A 26,985-nucleotide genomic window follows, 5' to 3' on the forward strand; every position below is an offset into this window, starting at 1 on the left:
ACGCTTTGTAAACACAAGAGGAAGCTCTGTACCATCAACAGGATATCCTAGAAATAGTGTCAGGGTTATTCTTTCAAACATTAACTGAATATTCAAGTCAAGAATTTGTAAGTTCGCTGGGTGATAAAACTTTACCCATTTGTATTAATATATTAGTGGATTTCTTAGTGGTTACCATCAAAACAAAGGGAAGTTAGTTTGGTTACAATAACTCCTCTTGTACTTCATGCATGAGTGGTTTTTATAATAACGAGCTTTACTAAAGTGGCTGATTTTGATCTTCCTTTTAAGTTAAATTGTATGCAAATAATACACCTGGTTCCGGGCTCCGACTACCTCCGAGAATGCTCTCTGATTTCAGAGAACAACACAAGTCATGGAATGACCAGCTCCAGTCATCCAGGGGATGTGTTGCTCCTGACCTTTGAATGTTCTGAAGTTGAAGGGAACCTGGTTGTATTCTTATACTATGATTTAACCTTGTCCTGGGCTTACATAATACTTAGCTATGTAACTTTTAGATTTCATGTTTGGCTGAGGCTACATTTCTAGGTGTTTACCTGACTTATAATCTTTTCAGCCTTTGCCTCTGTGCTGCAAGCTTTGTTTCTAGTACAGTAAGTGTTTAGGCCAAATGTTTATTCGTAGATCTAGATGTTTTCATTCTCTGCTCTTGTGTTTCCAAATTGTACTTTACTTTATTTATATATCGAGACAGAAATAAGATTTTCCTTTCTCTCACATTTACTCTACCACTAAAAAGGTTAAAACAAAGGAATGTTGGAGTAGATTGACTTTTTAAAATCATGTTAAAATATTGTAATAACAGTATGATTTGAAATCATTAAGCTATTAGTTTATTATCAATGACCTATTTTTGCTGGAACCATAAATACCTACCCGTGGATTTGTTCTGTAAACCCTGCTTGTTCTAGTAAGGTCAAATAATTGTTTTAGCATCTCAATTCTCTTAAAAAAAAAACTTTGTTGCTTGTTTCTCAGATGTGGACTTGTCCTGCAATGACCTCAGCCGGGTGCCTGAGTGCTTGTATACCCTTTCGTCTCTACGCCGGTTGAATCTCAGTACCAACCAGATCTCTGAGCTTTCGCTTTGCATTGATCAGTGGACGCAACTGGAAATGCTGAACTTGTCCCGTAACCAGCTTACCTCACTTCCTGTATGAAAGTTATTTTCAGTATTGGTGTTTATTTTAATGTAGTGCATGTCTTTTGTTCTGGCAGCTTATCTGGAAAGGTAACCCCAGCAGCTGTTGAGTGTTGTGAAAGGTTGCTTATTTTTAAGGCCCTGATCCTGCTTCATTGCTGCTGACTTCATTTGAGAAGTTGGACGTAGGGTTTGCCATTCCAGGGACCTGGGCCAGTTTAACAGCCTAAGAATTGCGCTTTGGACAGACAACATTGCAGGAAGCAGGATCATAAATCAGCTGAGTCAAACATAACTACCATAAACAGGATTTACTTTGAATCTGTTGTCAACACCTACAACGGGAATCAAATATTGAAGATTCAGGTTTCATCCTATGCTCTATAGAATGAAAAGTTCCTCCTTGGTTCAGGCCTCTTTAAGAAAAGATGTGAAGTTAGTAGAGTGCTGATTAATCCATGTCTAGGATAATATATCTTTAATGTTAGTATGCCACTTGCTGTTAAGATTACTACCCAAAATGAGTAGTCTTGTGACATTTGTGGTTCTGTGCTCCTTTGGGAAATGTGCTTGTGCAGATGTTGATCCCATTTGGAATAACCATCACCCATGTCAATCCCTGGTCTCTACCTGGAATTCTGAAATCCCAGTAGGCATCAGGGATTGCACATCGCATTTGGATGGACAGGGCTGTGGCTATTTTGATTGTTGTTGACGTGACAAGCAGGAGGTACACTTCTTTGATTTCTATTGGATCACCCCATCTGAGATTATCCGACTCAGCACAGCAAAAAACTAAAATTAATGTTGTGACCTTTTATACTTGAATATGGGTGCTGGAAGTGTGTTAACATCTGCCAATGTCTAGTAGAAAAGATCAGATACAATGGTATTGGTGTTGCCTTAAATTCCTTAAATGGAAACTAGGACTGGTGCGATAGTACATCTGTTATGTGAATGGATGCAGCAGCAGGAACCACACAAGTGTATTAATGGATGGCACCATGTAATTAAAGTGCTTTTTACACAAAAGAAAGCCAAACTGACCCCAAATTGAATTATTCATATTCGCTTTCCCACATTCATAATAAATCACATATACACAGTGACAAAATAAGCTATAGGTTTAAAACGTAATTTTTAAAATGTGTGGGTTAGACCAGTGCAGAGGATATTCGCCGTTAAACTGCAGTGAAGTGTAATTTCACACCACCATGAAACCGTTATGCTGTGGTAGTCTCACATCTATCAAGTTTAATCTTGTGCTCTGTAGAATGAAAAGTTCTTCCTTGGTTTCCAAATCGAAACTTAATGCATCTTTAAGTGGTTGCTTTAACAATCTCTGAGCTAGCTGGTGCTGCTTTCCTTAAACCTGTGTCAGGCTCTCTCTGGCCTCCTTGTCTCGAGAGACAATGGGTAAGTGCCTGGAGGTGGTCAGTGGTTTGTGAAGCAGCACTTGGAGTGGCTATAAAGGCCAATTCTGTGTGTCAGGCTCACAGTTTGCTAAATACAGCTTTTCTCATTACATGTGCAGGAAATATGGGTCAAACCTCAAGTTGGTGAAAATGTGCAGCCCAATTCCCTGTCTGCATTGAAATCGGAGGCCTGTGTATTGGGAAGGAGGTCTTGTCAAAGCATTGCAGGATGGAACTTGGGGACAGGACGAGGCCATTCAGCCCCTTGAGCCTGTTCTGCCATTCTGTTAGATTATGGCTGATCTATACCTCAAGTCTATTTACCTGTCTTAAACCTGTCTCACTTCTGAAAATTTCAATTGGCCTAGCATCTATGATATTTTGAGGGAGATAGTTCCCCTACCTTTTGTGTGAAAATGTGCTTCCTGATTTCGCTCCGAAATGGCCCAGCTCTAATTTTAAGAATGTGTTCCCTTGTTCAGGATTCCCCCAGCCAGAGGAAATGGCTTCATCATATCTACTCTATCAAATCCTTGAATCACTTTAAACACTTCAGTTAAATCACCCCTGAACCATTTAACTCGAGGAAAACACAAGCTAAGTTCATGCTTCCTATCCTCGTAATTTAACCTTTTATCATTCTGGTGATTTTGTGTTGTACCTCTTCCAAGGCCAGTATATCCTTGCTGAGGTGCAGTGCCCAGAGATGAATGCAGTACTCCAGATGAACTCTGACTAAGGCTCTGTACAGCTTGAAGCATTGCATCCTGCACTTTGTATTCCAGCCTGCTAGAGATAAAAGCCAGCATTCCATTAACCATTTTGGTTATTAGGCAAAAAAGAGCTAATGGTGATGAAATGATTGTGATTGTGTATATGCACCAGAGTGAAATGAATGTAACAAATGCAACTAAGGGTGGCAAATGATTAGTATGTAAGTTTGCAGTATGTACAGATCCAAAACCAAGTATATCCTTTTCCTTTTCAGTCAGCCATCTGCAAGCTGATAAAGCTGAGGAAATTGTATTTGAACTCAAACAAGCTGGACTTTGATGGGATCCCATCCGGCATTGGGAAACTGGCGAGTTTGGAGGAATTTATGGCAGCCAATAATAACCTTGAGCTCATCCCAGAGAGTTTATGCAGGTATAAGCTCTGTTCTTCAGGTTCTGCTTGCAATTTAAAAGTCCACAGGCCACCCCAGCTGTGTTCAGAATGAATTTATCTCCCTGGTCTTCAGGGGCCTGAGTCATGCTGGGTATATGTCATTTGGGCTGGGGGGAAAAAGGACCTGCAGCATTTCGATATCTTCCCCAAGTGACTATTATTCATACCTGAGCTGGGGCAACAAATGTCAGCAGACTATTTATACTTGTAGGGCATAACAACCAAGCTTGATCTTACCCCAACCTGATGTCCAAATGTGCATTTTCCAGCAGAAGCCATTGGATGGCAGTCTGGAGTGTTGGCCTCCTTTGCTGATTTTTATTCTCATCACCACCACCCTAGCCTGGAGCTGCTAAGGTCAATTGTAGTATGCCTCCTGCTACCCAGCTTGACTTGGATTAACTAACTCAGCACAGAGCAGGGATTGAGTCTGGGGCTCTCCAGTTCTGTGTAGCAAAGTTATGAACCGAGTCATCAGAAGAGTTTACCTTCTGCCCTTTAAAGGTGAAAATTTTAACATGGTTGTCTTATTGCAGATGTGGAAAATTGAAGAAGCTGGTTCTTAATAAAAATCGCCTAGTCACTTTGCCTGAAGCTATCCATTTCCTTACAGATCTAGAGGTAAGGGTAATTCCAACAAACAGCTTTTATTGAAATTTTTAAAACTTTGGTAACACACTGTCGTATTTGGCCAGTGGAGCTACTTATTGAATCTTAGAGTCATCCAGCACAGAAACAGGCCCTTTGGCCCATCGTGTCTATGCCGGCCATCAAGCACCTAATTATTCTAATCCCAATTTCCAGCACTTGGCTCGTAGCCTTGTATGCTATGGCGTTTCACCTAAATGCTCATCTAAATACTTCTTAAATGTTGTGAGGGTTCCTGCCTCTACCACCTCTTCAGGCAGTGCGTTCCAGATTCCAACCACCCTCTGAGTGAAAATAATTTTCCTCAAATCTCTTCTAAACCTCCTGCCCCTTACCTTAAATCTATGCTCCCTGGTTATTAACCTTCCACTAAGGGAAAAAATTTCTTCCTATCTAACCTATCAATGCCCCTCATAATTTTGTATACCTCAATCATGTCCCCCCCCCCCCCTCAGCCTTTCCTGCTCTATGGAAAACAGCCCTAGCCTTTTCAGTCTCTCTTCATAGCTAAAATGCTCCAGCCCAGGCAACATCCTGGTGAATCTCCTCTGCACCCTCTCCAGTGCAGTCACATCCTTCCTACAGTGTGGTGCCCAGAACTGTACACAGTTCTCCAGCTGTGGCCTAACTAGTGTTTTATACAGCTCCATCATAACCTCCCTGCTCTTATATTCTGTGCCTCGACTAATAAAGGCAAGTATCCCATATGCCTCCCTAACCACCTGATTTACCTGTGCTGCTGCCTTCAGTGATTTATGGACAAGTACATCAAGGTCCCTCTGACCCTCTGTGTTTCCTCAGGTCCTACCACCCATTATATATTCCCTTGCCTTGTTAGTCCTCCCAAAATGCATCACTTCACACTTCTCAGCATTAAATTCCATTTGCCACTGCTCTGCCCCTCTTCCCAGCCCATCTATATCGTCCTGTAATCTCAGGCTTTCCTCCTCACTATTTACGACACCCCACCAATATTCGTGACATCTGCGAACTTACTGATTAATGATTTAGACATGAATATAGGAGGTATAATGTAAATTATAACGTAATTATATCTGATGGCAATGATCGAGTTACAGTTCTAGGGCAGGTCAGTTTTCAGATTAATGTACGGTTGGTAAAGTTTCCCCTGATTGGTTGGGAGCAAGACAGAGAAGTCTTATTTAAGTTGAATTATCTCCTCTCTTGAATCCAAAGTTTGAGAGTCCAAGCCTCCCTGCAGTACATGAGCACACAGTCTAGGCTGACACTCCAGTGCAGTATTGAGCGAGTTGTCGGATATGCAGCCCTTAACTGGGGCTCTGCCTTCCTGTAATTTTGGTTCTGGCGGACGTTAAGATATCCGGAGGTACCATTTAAAGAGGGAAAGGGAATGTTCTCAGTGGCCGAGCCAACATGTTCCATCGTCAGCCTCCCTCTCGTCCATCGTCGGCCTCCCTCTCGTCCATCGTCGGCCTCCCTCTCGTCCATCGTCGGCCTCCCTCTCCTCCCTCTTCGGCCTCCCTCTCCTCTCTAAAGTCCCTGAATGTGCCCATCTTTCCTGGAACTCCACATTTGAATTCTTCCAGTCAGGTGTTTGTCCCTGCCACAGAACCGAAACAGCTCTTATCAAAGTCGCAAATGACATCCTAAGTGATTGTGACAAAAGTAAACTATCCCTCTTTGTCCTTGTTGATTTATCTTCAACTTTTGACAAGATTACCCACATCACCTTCCTCCAACGCCTCTCTTCTGTTGCCCAGCTGGTTGGGACTGGACTCATCTGGTTCCATTTTTATCTAACTGTAGCTAGTAAATCTCCTGAAATAGCTTCTCTTCCCACTTCTGCACCGTTGCCTCTGGTGCCATCCCCACCCCACAAGGATCCATCCCTCGCTGCCCCCCCAGCTCTCATCTATGTGCTGCCCCTCAGTGACATCATCTGAAATTTCAGTGTTAGCTTTCGCATGTACCCTGATGATGCCTAGCTCTACCTCACCACCAACTCTTGATTCCTCCACTGTCACTAAATTATCAGACTGCTAGTCTGACATCTAGTACTGGATGAGCAGAAATTTCCTCCAATTAAATATTGGGAAGACCGAATCTATTGACTTCTGTCCCTGTGACATTCCATTCCCTAGCTACTGACTCCATCTCTCTTCCTGGCAACTGTCTGATGCTGAACAAGATTGTCACAACCTTGGTGTCATATTTGACCTTGACGTGACTTCCTGACTTCCAACCACATATCTGCGCCATCTTTAAGGCAGTCTCTTTCCACCTCCGTAACACTGCCTGGCTGCAGCCCTGCCTTAGCTCATCTGCTGCTGACACCTTCATCCATGCCTTTGTTACCTTGAGACTTAACTACTCCAGTGCACTCCTGGGCGGCCTTCAACCTTCTAAGTTTGAGGTCATCCAAAACACTGCTGTCTGTCCCCACTTGCATCGAGTACCGTTCATCTATCACCCCTATTCTCACTGATCTACATTGGCTCCTGGTTAAGCAACATCTTGATTAAAATTTTCATTGTTGTTTTCAAATCCTTCCACGGCCCCGCTCCTCCCTATCTCTGAACTTTCCTCCAGACCACGACCCTCCAAGATACCTGCATTCATCGAATTCTGACCTCCTTGAGAACCCTGATTTTAATTGCTCCACCATTGGTTCCTCAGACCTCAGCTCTTGAATTCCCTCCCTAAACCACTCTACTTTGCTACTTCTCTTTCCTCCTTTTTCAGACACCCTTTAAAACCCACCTCTTTAACCAGCTGTTTTAATATCTCCTTATGTGGTTCAGTGTCAAATTTTGCTTTATAACATTCCTGTGAAGTGCCTTGGGATATTTTATTATGTTAAAGATGCTATATAAATAATGAGTTGTTTCACAAATTGGCTGCTGTATTTCCCTGTATAAGTCACCCCACTTCAAAGTAACTCACTGTATGGAAAGCCCTTGGGATGTTCTGAGACATGTGCTTGGGCTCTAGCTAAATGCATGTTTTTTTCTTTTTCCATTAAATCTGACTTGGATTCCAATGCAGTTGCCCAATGGGATATTTTCCATCCAGTTTGACTCTGGGGCAGTCATGTTACAGGTTATAGAACGCCTTATTTGTGGTGTTTTTCTCAGCTGGGGCTGCTGTTTTGGAACTCTGTACCAGTAATTTTCTCTATCAAACACCTTATCCGTTACCTAGAGATATTGAGGCTAATTGTAGTGTTGGCCTCCTTATCCAAAAAATTGAATCAATCTGGACTATTTTTTCATGAACTACTAGAGCTAGTTTTTGGAGTAACTGAGGCAAAACGTCTGGGTGGTTGGTTATTTTCAGCACTTCTGTAAGAAATAATGTCGATGTAGGTGAGTATAAAGGGATTGGATTATGAGGAAACATTACAGAAACTTAAGCTTTACACTCTTGAAAGTAGGTGATTAGGCAATAACTGGGATTAACTTCAAACTAGGCCAAGATGGAGGACTGGAAGATATGAGTAGAAATTAAAACAAAAATAAATTTAGTAAATCTATCTGAAAAGATTTATCAAAGATTGATAAATGTTTAAAATAATCTACCAAACAAAACATTGGGGTAAAAAAAGCAAAATGCAGAAGTCATGGAGAGTTCATGTAGAGGGGAACAACTATGAAACATTGTAAACCAGAATGTTCTGCAAATACGTAAAAAGCAAAATCAGAAACGGAAAGATGGCTTATTTTTCTGCTATTTTTGTTTTTATTTTAGATCTCTAATGTTGAAGCTTTCTCTTTCTGCTTCAGTTAATACTTCATTCTGAGAAGTTAGTTTAATTCTATTTTAATTCTTAGGTTCTGGATGTTCGGGAAAACCCTAATTTGGTTATGCCCCCTAAACCAGTGGATCAGACAGCAGAGTTTTACAACATCGATTTTTCCTTGCAGAACCAGCTTCGATTGGCTGGTGCATCACCAGCTACAGTAGCAGCAGCTGGCGGAGGTAGAGATAATTTGGACCTAACATCATTTATTCTTTTCATGCGAGATATTTGTAGTTATTTTAATACACTGAGCCCTCCAGCACCAAAAGAGATTTTGTTCAATTATTGACACAAATCAATCTCCTGTGGCATTGCTCAGTGAATTGGAAGACACTTTGTTTATAACAATAATCACAGTGTAACAGCAGGGTGAGGGGCTGCAGCCCAGTCAATAGGTTCCGGAAGGTGAGTTATCCAAGGCTAGCGACAGAGGCAATGGCCGATGGGAACCCATGGGGCAGGTGGAGGCCAGGATCGTCACCAGGAAGTTGCGGAGAGCCCAAGTGGGCCACAGTGAGGGTCTTAAATCCCTGGTCTTATCACATCTTTGCTTCTCCACTTCCAAATTTGTTTTAAAAAAATATATAAATTCAGCCTGTAATCATACTCCCACACAGGCCTCCACTTGATTTTGTTTTCCCTGCTATGTCTGCTATTATTCACCTCCAGCCCCACGTCGAGGTTTCTCTCAAGCTGCTTAATTGCTACACTTTAATGCCTATTTGTAATAAAGCAAAGCATAATTTTGTAAGATCATTCTCTCCTCACTTTTTGAAGTAGTTATTTCCTAGCCTGGATTTATTTTTTAAGTGTACAAAAAGTTAAACTTTGCATGATGTTCTTTGCTGAATGCCAATTTAATCATTCAGGCTCTGAATGCCAATTCAATCTTGTTTCATTGATCAGCTGCTTTAAAATTCAAACAGTTGTTTAATGGAAAGAGCAAAGTTGGGAGCCTGGTGTTGGTGAGAACGGGAAGGCTGATAAAGTTGAGTCATTGTGGTGGAGGGGAGGAAACTTTGATGTGAGTGGCAAGGACAAGATGGAGGGAGGCCTGGTAGCAGAGCTGGAGGTGGGAGAATGGAGAAAGGGAGATGAAGTGAAGAATCCTGCAGGGAGTGGCGCTGAAGGTGGATGAAGGGCCTGAGGCCAGAGTTAGTATTGTTTTGAAGACAGCCAGACCACAGTGGGAGTGGAGACAGGTGAGAAAAATCAGTGAAGAAATGGAAAGATTAAAAAAAATCTCCAAATATAACAGGAAGCGCACTCTTTAAACATTAGAACATGGGTTGAAGTGATGAAGTATTAGGGGATTTGGAAATCCTGCTGTATGATGGAGACTGCGACAGCTCATTGCTCAGTTTGGAATGGGAAATCCCACTTAGACAGGATATACAGCATGACCGACAATGGTGACAGTCGACTGTCAACAGTTTAACATTGGAAAACCCCAGAGGAGATGTTTAGCTTTCTCTCAAATGGTGTACATGACACAGATGCTGATTTAATATATGATACATTGATAAAAGTATATTTTTTTAATGTAAATTCCATATAAGTTTTCTGTCCACATTGTAATGTTCCTCCTTGCTTTTGGATTGGTTCAGTAGTGAGCACTGATGTGGGGGAAAAGAAGCACCGTGCACACAATACTTGAGGAGGTGTCGTGAGCCAGAGCACAGTAAATATCAGAAGCTGTGTTGCAGGCCATCAGTGGCACCACAGAATATCTATAGTATTTTTCTCTCAACAAGGATGTTAATGCTGGGCAACATTTCTTTATTTCACTACTCTACTATCAGCATCAAGCATTCCTAGGCTATGTGCACCACGGGTTAGATACTGAGTAAAACTTGATCTATTCTGTTTCAATAATGTGGCCCAGACCCAATCCGACTGTACCAGTGTGTCTGGGTACTCATTCTGTGTCCCCACTGAGTGACTCCCTCTGGAGTAAGTGTCTCTGGGTGTTGGAGCTTTTCAGCACCTCATTCAAGTAGTTGTTTTTCACGTGTGAGCTAAGACTGGTGTATCATCAGGCTGTTTGACCTGGTGGAGCTGTGGGATCGTGGCTAAGCTCGATTGTGTCCCAGCCCAATGTCCACACATCAGGATAATGGGGTTTAACATCCTAACTGGTGTATGAACACAGTTGTCAAATTTAAGGGATGATTTTTCTTTTTTTTTTTATCTTTCCCTGTCTTACAATAGGGGTCACTACTCGAGATCCAATAGCCCGGAAAATGCGTCTGCGGAGAAGGAAGGACTCAACCCAAGATGACCAGGCTAAACAAGTGCTGAAAGGAATGAGTGACATAGCACAGGAAAAAAACAAAAAATTGGAGGTAAGTAGTAAAGGAATGATTCTGACAGTTGAAAGCATGTAGCAGAATTGATGCAGAAAATTCTTGATGTCGACAAGCTTTTAATGTGTGGCTCTTCTTACAATGTAAAACTGATTTAAGAATACATCAGCGGTACGTTATAAGGATGATGCACATTGTGATCATTAGCAGGTTTCTGCATATTCGTCTTGGAAAATGCTTAATCGACAGGGTTTTTTTAATATCGAGAATGGGCAATGTTGGCATTTAAAACAATACTGGCAGATTTAAGGTGATTGGCAGATTAGAGGGAGCATGAGGAAAAACTTTTTCACCCAGAGGGTGGTGGGTGTCTGGAATTTGCTGCCCCGATCAGTGGTGGAGACAGAAACCCTCAACTCATTTAAAAGGTACCTGCACCTGAAGTGCTGTAACCTGCAAGGCTATTGACCAGGTGCTGGAAGGTGGGATTAGAATAGGCGGCAAGTTTTTTTCCAGCTGGTGCAGACACGATGGGCTGAATGGCCTCTTTCTGTGCTGTAACCTTTCTATGGTTCTATGGCAACAGCTGGCTCCAAAAGACATTCTGTTCATTAAGTGTATCTGGTTCTGAGAGACTCGTGCTCATTATTTCATCCATCCCAGGATTTGGGTGGATTAATGGCTCGGATCTTGCGGTCCCGATAGCGGCGAACTTCGGGCTGAATTGGCACCACAACTTTCAGGGGACCCACTTGTGCTTGAATCCAGAACTTGCTGTGCGCCTGAATGGGCTCTGGGGGAGCTTAGAAGTACATCATACAAAGTACTTACTATTGAACTATCTGGTGTAACGCTAATGTAAATGGGGGGCTACTTTAATTTTGCTCAGTACTCTTCTAATTGCCTAATCTCCAATGGTCAATAAATTGACATTAAAATAAATTTTTGTTCCATTACTGAGGCACATGTTTCCTTGCAGGAGGTGGGGGAAGTGAAGCCCACAGACATGAAGACCAGGCGCTGGGATCAAGGCCTTGAGAAACCTCCACTTGATTATTCTGAGTTCTTCACTGAGGACATTGGCCAGATCCCAGGGGTCATGGTTTGGCATATTGAGAATTTTATTCCTGGTCAAATTGATGAAGCCTTTCATGGAAAGTTCTACGAAGCAGACTGTTACATTGTGCTGAAGGTAACCATCACTGGAAAAAGTATAGTAGAATTTTGGTTAAGTGCTCAGACATGAATTTTGCTGAATTGGAAATTCTACCATAGTATCACTCAGTTATTTATTTATTTTAAACGCATTAATAAATTTCTCCTTTTTGCCTTTTTCCTGCTTTGTTGGTATTCATTTTATGACCAGCTGTGTGCTTCTGGTGCAAATCGGGCTTTCTTCTAGCACCTTTTTAATTCATGCTCATATCAAAAAGGCAGTATCCATAGACAGCCCAGTGTCTTCCTTGAACTGTGTGATATGAATGGGATAGTGTGCCACAGGACCAGTTATTAACTTTGTACTATAGAACAATGCAATGAGATTATGTGAGCTGCTCTGTTGGAAAGGTGGAATCCCAGTTTATTTACAAGAAAAAATAATTATAAACAAGCTACAGAATACAGTGACCAGTCCAATGTTTAACTTGCACAGAACTTAAACTGCACTGAAAACAATAGTGCAAAATCTAGCAGTTCTTCCCAGAATCTTTTAAACCAGTCCCTGATGAGCATTATTTGAATAATAAATTCCATAAATTATTTCACAGCCTCAGCAATCAAAACTGAAAATAATACTGCTGATCAGATTTCTATTTCTAGCTTTCTTTGCCATGGAGGTCAGTTTCTTCAAAGAAGAAATTAATTCTTTCCCAGCAGTGAGGCATTCATAATAAGTACTTTTATTATTCACGTAGATAAGCTGTGAACGCCAATTTGATGGTTATTTGGTAAATCATTTGCTCTTGATACTTGTTTGCAGCAGAAACTACTTGGAATGACACTACATTAACACTTCAAAACCACCTGTACTGATCAAGTAACCTTAGTCTGGTCAGATACAGTTTGCAGATGTTGACGCCACCAATGGCTAGTTGACTTCCCTCACCAATTGATAGTTACCATCAGATAATTTTGTGTATTGTTTTTCTCCCCACAAAGACAAAAGAAGTCTTAAAAATACAGCTAACTATAGGCACATCGCCAAATCTATCCAATTTTTTAAAATTGAAGAAGTTAGTTCTCTGAGGACTCCTAGAAAGTTTACAGCACAGAAAGAGGCCACTTGGTTTGCAAGCTGTTCCCCTGCCCTTCTAAAATACCATTCATCAGCCAGCTACAAGCTGTGTGAGAATTTTCCATCAATTTTTATTTTCTCCCCCCCCCCCCCCCCACCTACTGTTAATACTAACCCGTACTGATGTATGCTGGGAACCTTCCAGTACCTGAATGGCCATTCTGCGTGGGTGAGCCTAGACAGTGAGTGTGGACAGACTGTTTTACCCTGGGAGGTAGTGCTAGTGGGCTGGATCCTGTTTGCCTTGATGTCTACACATTTGGCATCCTTAGAAAAGCCCTGGGGGCAGAAACCATTAGTCACACCTCCTACCTCTCTCTCTCTCCTCTCCCCAACCCACATCAATTTTCTGCCTAGTCCATGAATATGTGGCCAATGTGGCTCCTTACTGCCACCTTCTTCTTAACGTGCATAACTCTGTTTTATGACAGCCCATTTACCCACTGTTTCACTTGACATCTCCCCCTCAACAGCTTCACTTGGGAAACTTAACAGAGGGACTGTTAAGCTTGCAAATCTTCTCTCCACCACTATTTTGTATGTGGATGCTCCTGGCATGCAATTGTAATAATTACATTGCCAAGGGAGATCACTCAGCTCATTGTGCCTGTGCCAACTCTTTAGCTGGAACTATCTACTGCAAACCCTGCATTCCTTTATAATCTGCCTTTTTCAAATACTTACCCAATTCCCTTTCGATGATGTCATAGTTTCTGCAGCTTGTGATGAGCGTTCTCTGTTCTAACAACTCTCTGTGCAAACATTTCCTGTATCTTCCCCCTTCATTCTTCTGTTGATAATTCTGAATTAAAGGACTCTTAAAATTTCTTCTGAGGAGATGGTGATGGGCCTTCTGCTTGAACTGCTGCAGTCCTTGTTTTGATGGTGATTTTGTTATCCAGTTGCCAACTGTTGGAAACTGTCTTTCACTCTTGTCGCTCTCAAAACTTTTTATAGTTTGAGAATTTTTTAATGCTTGACGCTGCCTTATTTTGCAGACTGTCCTTGATGAGAATGGTGCATTGAGCTGGCAGATTTTCTATTGGATCGGGCAGGAAGCTACAATGGATAAAAAAGCTTGTGCTGCTATCCACGCTGTCAACCTCCGGAATTTCCTAGGTGCACAGTGCAGGACAATTCGTGAGGAAATGGGTGATGAGAGTGAAGAATTTAGTGCAGTGAGTATGTGGTTAAGTATAGAAGGTGATTGCACTTGGATATCTGTGTTGTCTCAATTGTAATCTGGAATGTACCTGACTGATTAATTAACATGAATTATTCACTATTGTATCCCATTTATTTTCACTCCCTCCAGTATCATCCTGCTTTCTGAAAGTGCTAACTAATGATGGGGTCCATTTCATTGGCAGCAATAACCCTTCATCAGTATACCCAAGTGGCTGCCTTCATGGGTAAGCCTAGACCCTGAATGCTGGCAAGATATTCAAGCACAGCTGAGTGGATTCTGCCTTCCTCTGATTTTCACAAGTGTCCTTTCTGGAGTGTCTTTGGGTGGTGATTAAGAGTGGGAATCCTTGCTGTTTTTTGTTCTTTAGACTAATTATAGCACTTTTACTGAGATCAGCTAAGTTAGTGCAATTTGAGGTCAATTCTGGGTACTGCCTGTGTGGAGTTTGCAAGTTCTCCCTGTGTCTGCGTGGGTTTTCTCCGGGTGCTCCGGTTTCCTCCCACAGCCAAAAGACTTGTTGGTAGGTAACTTGGCCATTATAAATTGCCCCTAGTATAGATAGGTGGTAGGGAAATATAGGGACAGGTGGGGATGTGGTAGGAATATGGGATTAGTGTAGGATTAATATAAATGGGTGGTTGATGGTCGGCACAGACTCGGTGGGCCGAAGGGCTTGTTTCAGTGCTGTATCTCTAAATAAAATAAACCCGATGTCCTTGTTATGTCTTGGTATGACCCCACGGTACATTTAAGTGCTTGCATTCTGGGGAGCTACATATATCCAATTTAAATGTTTCCTCTTTGCAGAATGTCTTAGTAGTAAAGTTATAATTGTAGTGTTTAAATAATTAACGCTAATAATTCTAGCACATGGTTGGCATCCTTCCATCTATGAAAGGTGATGGACTGGCAGCAAACTGGTTCGTTTAGATGGGTCTACTCTTGGTGTGCCTTTGCTGATGGCTGTGAAGGTCAATCCTTGAGAGGCAGGTTCTGCCACAAGTGCCACACCTGAAGCTGCCAAGTGATGCTGTGATTTGTTGTTTTTGACTCTGGCACCTGTTGCCAAGCTGCTTTAGCAACTGGTTGCCATGGTAATGCACACCATTCTACAGGATGTGTCACCATTTCCCTCTTTTGCCAGCTCGTGGGGGGAGCTCCCAAGTGCGATAGTCGACATTTAAGGCCTTCATGTCATGCTTACAAGTATCCTCGAAGTAGTCCATGTGGAAATGCAGCGAGACCTGGACAATATCCAGGCTTGGGCTGATAAGTGGCAAGTAACATTTGTGCCACACAAGTTCCAGGCAATGGCTTTCTCAAACGAGAGAATCTAACCATCTCCCTTTGACATTCAATGCTATTGCCATTGCCCCCACTATCAACATCCTGGGGGTTACCGTTGACCAGAAACTGAACTGGTGAAGCCATATAAACACCATGGCAACAAGAGCAGGTCAGAGGCTAGGAATCCTGCGGCGAGTAACTCACCTCCTGAGTCCTCAAAGCCTGTTCACCATCTACAAGGCACAAGTCAGGAGTGTGATGGAATACTCTCCACTTGCCTGGATGGGTGCAGCTCCAACAATATTCAAGAAGCTTGACGCAATTGAGGAGAAAGCAGCCCGCTTGATTGGCACCCCATCCACAAACATTCACTCCCTCCACCACCAACGCACAGTGGCAGCAGTGTGTACCATCTACAAGATACAATACAGCAACACACCAAGGCTCCTTAGACGGCACCTTGCAAACCCGCGACCTCTACCACCTAGAAGGACAAGGGCATCAGATGCATGTGAACACCACCACCTGCAAGTTCCCCTCCAAGCCACCCACCATCCTGACTAGGAACTGTATTGCTGTTCCTACACTGTCGCCGAGTCAAAATCCTGGAACACTCTTCCTAACAGCACTGTGGGTGTACCTACCCCACATGGACTGCAGCAGTTCAAGAAGGTGGCTCACTACCACCTTCTCGAGGTTAATTGGGGATGAGCAATAAATACTGGCCTAGCCAGCGATGCCCATATCCATGAACAAATAAAAAAAACTTTGAGCGCCCACTGTTCGTCTGGCCCCGACTACCTACCTCACCATACAGAAGGTCCTTGGATATGCGACAGTCTTTCATCCTGCGGACGTGTCCGATCCAACGATTAAGATTTGATTAAGGCCAACACACGTGGGAGCTCTTGTCTTTTGAGAGGACTGCCACATTTCTGATTTTGTCCTGCCAGGTTATACCCATAATGTGCCACAGACAGCGAAGGTGGAATTTATTGAGCTGCTTTTCCTGGTAGCTGTAAGTTGCCTCTGTTTCATAGCCATTCGGCAAGGTGCTAACAACAGAGGTCTTATAAACCATCAGCGTGGTTCTAAGGGTCAGCTTGGTGTTACCCAATGTGCGTTTCGCAAGTTGGCCAAAGGTGGTAGCTGCTTTCCCTATACGTATATCGAGATCCGCATCAAGCGATAGATTTTTGTCATCATGGACCCAAGGTAGCAGAATTTGCTAACCGCTTCTAGTAAGGTGTTATTTAATGTGATCAGAAACGGCGATGCAACACCTTGTCCTATGACCATGGTTTTCTTGACTCTTGCAGTCAAGGATAACAAGTCACAGGCATGGGAGAGACAGTCCGCGAGTACGTGTAGCTGAGTTTCCACGTGAACTACTAGCACAGCATCATCAACGTAGATCAGGATGTGATGTTCGCTTTCAGCTTTGATAGATTGTAGAACTTGCTTTCTGACCTAGTGTGCAAGTAGACTCCAACCATATCTGCAGGGAAGGCAAAGGTCAGGAGCATGGCGAAGAAAATGCTAAACAGTGGGTGCTAGGACGTACCCTGTTTCACTCCATTCTTCATTCTGAAATGTTGGAAATGGAGCCATCAAACTGTATAGTTTGTACAGCACATAATCAGCCGCAAATGAGTACAAATAATACAGTTCTGATGAAAGGTTATCAATATGAAATGTTTAATCTCTCCTTCTCTCTTCACAGACGTCCTGGCATGCCATGTATTTCCAACATTTTCTGTTTCCATTTCAGATTTCCAGTATCTGAAGTATTTTGCTTTTGGTGTTTCCCTGATAGTTTGGTTCCTAGAACAGTCCATTTTGAAAGATCACACCCCATTGTGAATATTTGCAGTGCTGATAAACTGAGTTTTAATTTGAAGTAATGTGGTCTGGTAGCTTGCTCTCTTTAAACAGGAGCTGATAACATACATTATACCATACACAAATTTCAGCATGGATTTCAGATTTGTCATATGGATGTGTATTGAATAATATTTGTTTTTGTCGTCTGCAGGTATTTGATAACATTTCCTACATTGAAGGAGGAACAGCTAGTGGCTTCTACACAGTGGAAGAGACGCAGTATATCACCAGGTAGAGGGCAGGAGGAGAGCTGGCTTTCCAACACAGAGGATAGGATGGGGAGAGAGCCAGGCTTTGAGAATGGGGGCTGTTGGTCTTTATTACTAAGCTTGTTCAGTTTATTTGTACCAACACATTAAAGGAAAGAGCATAATTGAAGACTATATGCTTTAATGTTGTGCAATATGTTCCTTGTCTTATGCTTTGAATTCACCACAGTTTAATTGTTCCCATTAGTCCTGACCATTGGAGTATAGCTCCCCCTAGCTCACAATTATCTCCATGAACCCAAATTTTAAGGGCCAAATCTGTAGCCTAACTGCACAAATATATGTTTTCACACTTCTGGTGGATAGAATATAACGCCGACTGTGGGTTACAGGAAGATTATAGACGGGATGGTCAAATGGGCAGAAAAGTGGCAGATGGAATTTAACCCTGAAAAGTGTGAGGTGATACACTTTGGAAGGAGTAATGTGACATGGAAGTATTCAATGAATGGCCTGACACTGGGAAGTTCCGAGGAACAAAGGGACCTTGGCGTGTTTGTCCATAGATCTCTGAAGGCAGAAGGGCAGGCTAATAGGGTGGTGAAAAAGGCATATGGGACACTTGCCTTTATCAATCGAGGCATAGATTACAAAAGCAAGGAGGTCATGTTGGAGTTGTACAGAACTTTGGTAAGGCCACAGCTGGAGTACTGTGTGCAATTCTGGTCGCCACATTATAGGAAGGATGTGATTGCACTGGAGGGGTGCAGAGGCGATTCACCAGGATGTTTCCTGGGATGGAACATTTAAGCTATGAAGAGAGGTTGGATAGGCTTGGGTTGTTTTCGCTGGAACAGAGAAGACTGAGGGGGTGACCTGATCGAGGTGTGCAAGATTATGAGGGGCATGGACAGGGTGGATAGGAAGCATCTGTTCCCCTTAGTTCAAGGGTCAGTTACTAGGGGACACAAGTTTAAAGTGAGGGGCAGGAGGTTTAAGGGGGATTTGAGGAAGAACTTTTTTTACCCAGAGGGTGGTGACAGTCTGGAATGCACTGCCTGGGAGGGTGGTAGAGGCAGGTTGCCTCACATCCTTTAAAAAGTACCTGGATGAGCACGTGGCACTTCATAACATTCAAGGCTATGGGCCAAGTGCTGGCAAATGGGATTAGGTAGACAGGTCAGGTGTCTTTAATGCATTGGTGCAGACTTGATGGGCCGAAGGGCCTCTTCTGCACTGTAATGTTCTGTGATTCTGCGTTGTTTTACTGAAATCTTAGTATGTGCAAGTATATATTTCTATATAATATATATATATCTATCCTTATTTATTTACTTCCTTGGTTATCCATGGCATTGCATGTGAGGTGGGAGTCAAAACTTCAAATAGCTTCAAATACCTTCAAGTCAAGTGGGCTTAAACGATGGGGTATAATTCGACCAGGGTGCTCGGATATATTCGATCCCCATTTTAAAATCAGACACTCTGATTGTTATAATAGACATAGGGACTTATAATGGAAATATAAGGGAAAGTGTCTTTGTAAACATCTTCTAATGATAATTCGCCATGTAAACAGTTGCTTATTACAGTTAATGAACCAATTTGATTGCTCAAAATGCTTTTTGAGAGAGAAGTTGGCTGCTGCTGTTCTCGGTAACTGAATTTTCTAATGTCCAAAGTAAATTTTTAGACAAAATAAATTATATAGATTTAATCCTATTACAAAATATCAGTTTAATTGATTTTTGTGTCCATTAATAACTTCAGTAAAGTTTTTACTCAAAGACCTCTGTCTTTTCCAAAAGTCTGGGGTTGGATTTGTAGCTCAGTGTGGTATTTATTAGCTAAAGGCAAATCCCCCAGTTTGAGAATTGCCATTTATTATTATTAACTTATCTTGAGCAGTATTTAAAAAAAAAAATGTTGTATTTGGAAAAAGGAAATTACAGGCCTAGGATGCTCCTTCCTTTTTTTTATAAAGTTTTCTTTCCCACACAGGTTGTTTCGATGCTATGGTAAGAAGAACATAAAGCTAGAATCTGTTCCACTTAAAGCCTTATCATTGGATCCTCGGTAAGTAATAATTGGAACAGTCCAGATTTGTGACTCTTCTCAATCATCTCTTATTAATCAGCCAAGCTGTAATTTAACCACTCTGCACCACTCCCATTCTTTATCTTGATGGTCGTCTATTACAGGAAAATTCAACGTTGAATTTTCTATTAGTTCATCGTCTCAAATTGTTTTCACCAGCAATGACAGACCTATAGCCATCAGTGAATTGACTTGCTCGCTCCAGACATGTCTTGAGTTAGGAAGGGCGGCATCTACAGCTACACTGTTGTGTGTGTTACACAGTTCGAGTGGGCATAATTTTACTCACCCAGCTTTACTTAGATCCTGATGGCAGCCGTGTGCTGAGCAGAATACTAAGCTGTGAGTTCTGATGGTGTCCATGATTGTAGTTGTCTGGGCTCGCATGTGAAGAATGGACAGCTTCGGAGTGGGGTGGGGGGTGGTGATTTTGGTGCAGGAGTGGGGTCTGCAGTCCCTCCAGCAAGAGTCGGCGACTTTTTGGAGAGCAGGGGCGGGCTCCATCTGTGAAAGTGCACTCCAGCAAGAGTTGGCACCTTCAGAGTGGGATGGGGGGAAGTGAGTGCTGGGAAATGAATGAAAGTGGCCTGGATCGCTGCTTTTCACTTTTTTTCTTTCATCTTTACCTCTCACTAGGGAATCAACAACCTAACACTCCAAGAAGAATGAGTTTGCGCCCATTGTACTTTGCCACTTTTTCTCCCCTTCCAGTTTTCTTACCCTGTCACGTGCTAGAGTACTTTTCCCAGAGACCACCTGCCCTTGGTGTCTTGTCTAAGTAGCTCTTCTTCATGTGCCAGCACGGTGAACATGTGTTTTCCAGCAGATGTTACTGGGTAACAGTCAAGATGAAACCCTGGTTAAAAGTTTTTTCCCCCTTCATAACTGGGAAGGCACCAAAGACGATTGGCATTTTCCTGCACAGACTAGGGATTGAACCTGAGACCTCCCTGATTTGTATGGTTCAATTTCACAGGCCATTCTTTTCTTTCCCCTTTCCCACCATATTTTCCCCTACCCTTACTTAAATAGGTTGCAGTGGTGCAAAGGGATTTGCCTCCCATAAGAATTGTATATCATGACAATCTCAATTGCACTAGAACTTCTCTGTAGTTTTGGAACTTGAAGGCAGTTCTCCTGACAGCAGTATCTTAATGATCCATTAAAACTAAATCCCTTGAAAGTGACTTTCAGAATAACATTTTATTTTACAGCATATTTTATTTTTTTTTTAAATTACTCAATGTTTTCTTAGGTTCTGTTATTTCATTGACCTCATTCTGTCTCTTTTCAGGATGTTAACAGTTTCCCATGTTTTTTTTTCTAGCTTTGTGTTCCTTCTGGATCATGGACTTGAGATTTACATCTGGAGAGGCTCCCAGGCCACACTGAGCGCAAGCACCAAAGCTAGGTACCAGTCCCACACTTTAGAACTGCATGCAGCTTTCATCACTAGCAAAGGACCTGGAAGCACTTGAGCGGGTGCAGAGGGAAGCACCAAGACTGATTTCAGGTGTAACAGGGATCAGCCACAAGGAGAGATTGTCGAAGCATAAGCTTTACAGTCTAGAAATAAGACTAAGGGGAATCTTGCTGAGGTACATAAAGTGTTCACAGTTATAAATGAGGTGGACCCAGGATATTACTTCCAGGTAAGTCGGAGCAGTATAGCCATAGGATGTAAGCTTAAATTTGTGAAAAGTGATTTTAAAAGGTTAAAAAAAATTCAGCGATAAATATTTGAAACTTTAGTGGTGTCAGAGCATTAAAGGCATCAGAGATGTAGTTGGACAGTGGACTGGATGGGTTCGAATACGAGAAAGACATGTTGAATGGGCCGAATGCTCTTTCTCAAGTTTTTAACATGAACCATGTATGAGGTATTACAGAGACACGAGCTGAGTCCTGATGAATGGAAGTACTAAGCTGACCATTGTTTTTACATGGGCTGTTTCAAGTTTTATTATGTTTTTTAGATTGAGGCAGCATGTCCATTGTGAAGCCTGATTTAGGCACTGCCTGGACAGCTCTTGGGTACATGAAACTGTTCCATCTAAATTGTGTTGTGATCAGAATTTTATGTCTTTCAGACTGTTTGCTGAAAAGATAAATAAAAATGAGAGAAAAGGAAATGCAGAGATCATTCAACTGATGCAAAATCAGGAGACACCAGAATTCTGGGAGGCTGTGGGAGGACAACCTGAGGAAATTAAATGTCATGTGGCAGACAATTTCAAGCCAGTGCGGCCTAAACTTTATAAGGTAAAAATAAAGCTAAATTTATGTTTAGCAGAGATTGCAGAGGAAACTTCTGTATACTTTGTACTGTACGATACTAATAATGCATGTACAGTACTGCCTTTTACTTAGTGTATAGTTCAGGTGGGAGTTGTTGTCAGGAACAGGCCATCTGTGCCTCTAGTGCTGGGCAGTGCCATTTCTCACCAAAAACTTGCTTACATGGGCAAACTGAGGTCGTAGATCCACCTGCTGTGGAATGTTCAATGGGCAGAATTAATCCAGACCAATCTGCTTTTTCAGATGAACCCCCACACCCACCCCCAGAATGGCACACCAGTGGTGCCGTAAATTAAATCTGTTGGATGTGCTGTGGTGACACACTGGTTGATGCCTCTGATTCACTGTCTGGATATTAATTATGCTAATATGGATTGCATTTACCACTTGACACCAACCCACAGGTATGAATGGAAAGATCAGGGGATGAAATACTTAATGAAAATGTTTGGAACCAAAGAAATGTTTCTGCCAGCTCAGCTTTAAATATGCCAGGCTATGTGCTCTGCCTCCTCCTTGTTAAACACTATGTGACTCTTGCATCTTGACTTACTCCATTCTTTATCTGACCTCAGAACCGTGGAACTCATCCCTTTTTGCCTTTCCTTCCTCCTACAAGCTACAAGTTTTTGAAACCTTAATCAACTAACTACTATTCCCTGATTTATTACATCTCTCTCTTACTCCTTTCAACCTTGCTGATGTGCTACACTGTAAACCTTGTCCTTGCATTTGGTTTTCTCCGTTTTTAAAAATAAAACTAATCCTTTAGGGTTGCTGACATTTTAGGAAGCTGGTTTTCAGGGGGCACTGGTGATGGCCGAGGCAGTGAAGGGTTGCCTGTTCCTTTGGATGATGTTGCAAGGAGACGAGAGAGAACAGGTTAAGAAAAATAGCATTTTAATGCATCTTCTTTTTGGTTCCAGTTTTATATTGCCTATATCACTAATAGCTACCTTTTAATGTAACATTATTTGTTCTCCTGATGCACAATTCCAATTTAAACTTGCAAAGTCAAGCTGAGTATATTTTAAAAAAAAATCCTCAAATAGCAGTGTAATTATAATTGATTCATTCTGTGACCTTTCACAAGCCTGAGTTTATGGTAGAGCTTTGTATATCGTAGTGCTGAATGCAATATGGTCTCATTGAGTTCATGGCTGATTAATACAACTTGCACAGAAGCCCTCCTAATTTACCTAAGTACAGCACTAATTGAGGTACAGAGGAAATTCAAATCATGTTACAAGATGAGTTACCTAATTTCAGTAGGTGTGCTATAATTAGCCTCAGTGCCTCTGGGTTTAGTAGAGGATAATTACCTGGTGAGGATGGGATTCAGCTTGCTTGTGATTGGTCAATTAGCCCACTAACACTCGCTGTTCAGACTCACTGATGAGTAAAAGCTAATTGGAACTTGCCACACCCCTAGCCAAGCTGTTCCAGTACAGCTACAACACTGGCATCTATCCGGCAATGTGGAAAATTGCCCAGGTATGTCCTGTACACAAAAAGCAGGACAAGTCCAACCCGGCCAATTACTGCCCCATCAGTCTACTCTCAATCATCAGCAAAGTGATGGAAGGTGTCATCAACAGTGTATCAAGTGGCACTTGCTTAGCAATAGCCTGCTTAGTGACGCTTAGTTTGGGTTCCGCCAGGGCCACTCAGCTCCTTGCCTCATTACAGCCTTGGTTCAAACATGGATAAAAGAGCTGAACTCGAGATGAGGTGAGAGTGACTGCCCTTGACATCAAGGCAGCATTTGACCGAGTATGGCATGAAGGAGCCCTAGCAAAACTGAGGTCAATGAGAATCAGGGGGAAAACTCTGTGCTGGTTGGAGTCATACCTAGTGCAGAGGAAGATGGTTGTGGTTGTTGGAGGTCAATCATCTGAGCTCCAGGACATCACTGCAGAAGTTCCTCAGGATAGTGTCCTAGGCCCAACCGTCTTCAGCTGCTTCATCAATGACCTTACCTCCATCATAAGGTCAAAATGTTCGCTGATGATTGCACAATGTTCAGCACCATTCGCGACTCCTCAGATACTGAAGCAGTCTGTGTAGAAATGCAGCAAGACCTGGACAATATCCAGACTTGGGTTGATAAGTGGCAGGTAACATTCACGCCACACAAGTGCCAGGCAATGACCATCTCCAACAAAAGAGAATCTAACCATATTCCCTTGACATTCAATGGCATTATGATTGCTGAATCCCCCACTATCAACATCCTGATCGGGCATCCTGTGCCCCACAGAGGGCTACCCCAATGCACAACACTTCTTTCCCCTCGCCCCCCTCAAGCGACCACCCCCCTGCTGGAACTAAGAGCTGCCTCAAGGAGATGGAAGTCCCGCCCAAGACCAATTAAGGGCCTGGGGCGAGAAATACTAGCCTGGCTCCCCAGGCCTGGTGGAGGCGGGCTCACCACTGACTTCCTGGCCAGTGGATTGAGCCTTCCGCCCAGTATAAAATTCCAGCCTATGTTTCAGCATTAATTCCTTCCTCTGTACACCATATTCACAGCCATGTGAGATTTCCAGGATCTCTCTTTCTCTTTCTCCCCTCCCCTTCCTCCAACATTTTATTTTTTGGACTGCTAGTAGTTCAATGGTAGAATCCTGGGGTGACCTGATAAAGATACACCCTCCCGTTACTTCCAACCCCTGCACCCCTTTTCCTGCAAGTGTTGACTTGTGCTAGGATATGGGTACCAAATCCTCCGAGCCAGTTGTGGACTGTGGGAATCATCACAGCTGAACGTCACCCTCACCTCGCCCAGCATGGACGATGCTTGCCAGCAGGTTACTGGGATTAAGATGGGAAACTAACATGAGTTTATACTGTAAATGGCACGATTTTGAAAAGTGTACATGAACATGGAGATCTTGGTGTCAATATTTACCATTCATTAAAGGTGGCACAGAAAGCTGATAAGATGGTTGAATGAGCATATGGGTTACTTGGTTTTCTGAATACAGGAATATAAAAGCACAGATCATGCTAGAAATTTATAAATCATTGGTTAGGCCTCAGTTGAATGATGTTACCAGGAATTGAGGCAACATAGGCGCAGGAGTAGGCCATTTAACTCATCGAGTCTGCCCCGCCATTCAATACGATCATGGCTGATCATCCACTTCAATGCCTTTTTCCCACACTATCCTCATATCCCCTTACGTCATTGGTGTTTAGAAATCTGTCAATCTCTGCTTTAAACATACTCAATGACTGAGCTTCCACAGCCCTCTGGGGTACAGAATTCCAAAGATTCACAACCCTCTGAGTAAAGAAATTTCTCCTCATCTTTGTTCTAAGTGGCTTCCCCCTTACTTTGAAATTGTGTCCCTCTGGTTCTAGACTCCCCAACCAGGGGAAACATCTTAGCTGCATCTACCCTGTCTATCCCTTTAAGTATTTTGTAGGTTTCAATGAGATCACCTCTCATTCTTCGAACCTCTAGAGAATACAGGCCTAGTTTCCCCAATCTCTCTCAATAGGATAGTCCTGCCATCCCAGGAACAAGTCTGGTGAACCTTTGTTGCACTCCCTCTATGGCAATAATATCCTTCCTAAGGTAAGGGGACCAAAACTACACACACTACTCCCAGTGCGGTCTAACCAAGGTTCTATACAGTTGAAACAAGACTTCACTACTCCTGTACTCAAATCCTCTTGCAATAAAGGCTAACGTACCATTAGCCTTTTTAATTGCTTGCTGCACCTGCATGTTAGCTTTCAGTGACTTATTGACAAGGACACCCAGGTCCCTTTGTACATTTACACTTTCTAATCTCTTACCATTTAAGAAATACTCTGCACATCTGTTCCTCCTACAAAAGTGGTAACCTCACATTTTTCCACATTATATTCCATCTGCCACATTCTTGCCCATTTGCTAAGTCTGTCCAAATCCCTTGAAGCCGCTTTGTATCTTCCTCACAACACACATTCTTCAGCTATGAGGCGAGGACTTATTTTCCTTGGAACAGGAAAGGTTAAGAGGTGACCTAATAGAGCTTTTTCAAGATAAGGGGTTTGATGGGGTAGATAGAGAAAATCTACTCACTCTGGCATATGGGTCAATAACCAACGGTCATAAATTTAAAATCATTGACAAAGGAACTACAGAGCAGATGAGACTTTTTTCAGAGTGGTTGGGATCTGGAACACTGTACCTGAAAAGGTGGTGGAAGCTGATTCTATCAATCATATTAAAAGGGGTTTGGACAGGTACTTGGATGAGGAACTTGCAGGATTACAGACAAAAAGTGGCAATGTGGGAGTAAATACAACAGCTTTTTCAAAGAGCAAGTACTAGCACGACAGGCTGAATGACCACCTTCTGTGCTGTAGGTTTTTATGATTCTTGCCCAGTTATAGTGTTCCTTTTATGTTATGCTTCTTTCCCCCTCCCCACAGGTCTCAGTGTAAATGACATGGTTTAAGGTCAGGGTGACACAAGTTTGAACACATGGCTTTAGTTTCAAAATCTTAATTACTGGTTGGGACAAGAAATGAATGTGGAGGGAGGAAAGATTCTACATTGTCTGTATGTCCCTTTGGACATCTTGTGTTAAAGTGTCTTGCATACATTGAAGACCTATTTGAGAGAACTTCCATTATTTCTCTTTTTCTCCCCCATCTGGGTTCCTTGAGATGCCAAGAGAGATGTAGTCGCGCTTCTCCCAAGGTCATTGTAAACTTGCCAGTCGCAATTCCATGAATCAGACCCAGGGTGACTTCTGTCCTTCCCTCTAATTGTAGAACTGTTTGGCTTCTATTTGGTGCCTCTACACAGTAACAGTATGGAGACTAGGAACTCTGTTTCTTTTGGACTGTCATCTGCATCCCAGCACTACAGCACTTCTGCACCCTGATGCTCTGATATTCAGTCCAGGGAAGAGTCTGGAGATCTGTTTAACAATGTTTATAATCAGGTTATTGAATCATATAGCACAGAAGGAGGCCAGTCGACCCATTGTGTCTCAGCTGGTATATCGAGTTAAGTAATTTTTAAAAGAAAACCACTGGGACAGCCATTGTTTGCAAGCCTGTGCATGTGTGCACATATGTGCCTGTACGTGCCTTTTGATCTTGTGCATGCCTGCATGTGTTCAGGGTCACTTGCTCACGAGAGCCTCTGCTGGTAGGGAGTTTCAGTGCACAGTAGGTCATTGCTAATTGTTGTGGCATGTGACCAGGATTGGGATAAGGCAGCAGCTGATGCCTGTTGATCCCTT

The 26,985-nt window shown here is 42.6% G+C and overlaps 1 protein-coding gene across 1 annotated transcript in view; it reads left to right on the top strand.

Moving 5' to 3' along the window:
- flii (FLII actin remodeling protein) overlaps positions 1-26,985 on the top strand; it is a 62,242-nt gene that overhangs the window by 11,383 nt on the left and 23,874 nt on the right. Inside the window, exons 8-18 of the mRNA XM_068056097.1 lie at positions 1,003-1,178; positions 3,569-3,726; positions 4,284-4,368; positions 8,208-8,355; positions 10,388-10,521; positions 11,462-11,674; positions 13,774-13,953; positions 17,287-17,366; positions 19,346-19,420; positions 20,769-20,852; positions 21,532-21,703. Of these exons, the coding sequence (XP_067912198.1) occupies positions 1,003-1,178; positions 3,569-3,726; positions 4,284-4,368; positions 8,208-8,355; positions 10,388-10,521; positions 11,462-11,674; positions 13,774-13,953; positions 17,287-17,366; positions 19,346-19,420; positions 20,769-20,852; positions 21,532-21,703 (1,505 nt within the window). The remainder of the gene's footprint in view (positions 1-1,002; positions 1,179-3,568; positions 3,727-4,283; positions 4,369-8,207; positions 8,356-10,387; positions 10,522-11,461; positions 11,675-13,773; positions 13,954-17,286; positions 17,367-19,345; positions 19,421-20,768; positions 20,853-21,531; positions 21,704-26,985) is intronic.

Source organism: Heterodontus francisci, chromosome 24 (assembly GCF_036365525.1).
Source record: "Heterodontus francisci isolate sHetFra1 chromosome 24, sHetFra1.hap1, whole genome shotgun sequence".
NCBI lineage: Eukaryota > Metazoa > Chordata > Chondrichthyes > Heterodontiformes > Heterodontidae > Heterodontus > Heterodontus francisci.